At 37.9% G+C, this 1,210-nt stretch overlaps 1 protein-coding gene across 4 annotated transcripts in view; it reads left to right on the top strand.

The window, feature by feature from the left end:
• LOC119593708 (palmitoyltransferase ZDHHC23-like) overlaps nucleotides 1–1,210 on the top strand; it is a 12,326-nt gene that overhangs the window by 8,052 nt on the left and 3,064 nt on the right. For all 4 annotated transcript variants that reach the window (XM_037942676.1, XM_037942674.1, XM_037942675.1 and 1 more), the window contains exons 2-3: nucleotides 235–350; nucleotides 523–1,167. In XM_037942676.1, coding sequence (XP_037798604.1) covers nucleotides 235–350; nucleotides 523–1,167 — 761 coding nt within the window. The remainder of the gene's footprint in view (nucleotides 1–234; nucleotides 351–522; nucleotides 1,168–1,210) is intronic.

Raw genomic sequence — 1,210 nt, 5'->3', positions numbered from 1 at the left:
GGTTCCATAATAAAGTAAGATAAAATTAAGAAACAAAATAGTTAAATCCAAAATTTAAAGTTTATGAAATACAGAAGGATTATGTACTTAGAGAAGGGAGTTCAAATACACACCTGTCAGCAAATGAATGAAAATCATTCTTGTATCAAAATCAGTGGGATAGAGGCTGGGTTTTATATTCTATGTTCATCATCATATGAATATTGATATTTGTTCTACATTTTCTCCTTACAGCCAGAAAAAGATGATTCACCACTTTGTTGTTGCGAGTATGTAAACAGAGAAGGGGAAAGATCTCACATTCTTGCTGCATTTTGTAATTGTGAAGACCTTGATGAAGCTTTTGATAGGTAAGGGTTGATATCATAATTCTTTTTGTTTATCTTCAGGAAACATGAAAAATCATCTCTCAAATCTGAAAATAACACATATTTATATCTTTGTCATTATTTCTATTAATGAACAGAAGCATTTTTGATATTAGGTGATACATATTAAGCCTTGAACTAATCTTTGTTTCAGATTGCTCACAAGAAAGAATGTAGATACTGGAAGCTGTGAAAAAATCATGGAAACCGCCGTAGATCGCTTAAGGATACCATGGTGGGGAGGAGCCAAGAAAGTTCCTCCAGATGTTGCTTGTGGCTTGGTGCTAGTGCCACTCTTCATCCTCTTGGGCTGCATGTCATGGACTTTCACTTTCATTACTTATTTGATTGTCTTGCCAACCGTGATGTTTTCTATTCATAGATTTTTAAGAAGAAAGGTTGTGCACAAAGACACCTCTACCTACCAGTCAGGTGACTCCAAAGACATGAAGAAATACCCTAGGTCGAAGTTCTACCTCACCTGGCTTGCCTCATCCATTGTATCTCTACTCCTGATATATTACACACAAGTGATTGCCTATCTCAAGATCAGCCCATATGAAAACCTGGCTTTTATGATATTTGTGTGGCTCTCGGGAACATTCCTGTATCTGGTCAGAGCCACAGCCTGTGCAGGATTTGACCCTCCAGAAAAGAGAGGGGATGATGTGTATGATGATGTGATTGAGTCTGGTGCTTGGAGGATCTGTGGAGAATGTGAGCAGCAAGTTCCAAGATTGGCTTCTCATTGCCGCACCTGTGGCATCTGTTATTTCATGCGTGATCACCATTGTGTCTGGTAAGATTCTCTTGGTAATAGAAATGGAATTAGTAACTTACTC

This window comes from Penaeus monodon, chromosome 32 (assembly GCF_015228065.2).
Source record: "Penaeus monodon isolate SGIC_2016 chromosome 32, NSTDA_Pmon_1, whole genome shotgun sequence".
NCBI lineage: Eukaryota > Metazoa > Arthropoda > Malacostraca > Decapoda > Penaeidae > Penaeus > Penaeus monodon.
Note: the sequence above shows the minus strand (reverse complement) of the source record. Positions and strands in the feature narration are given on the sequence as shown.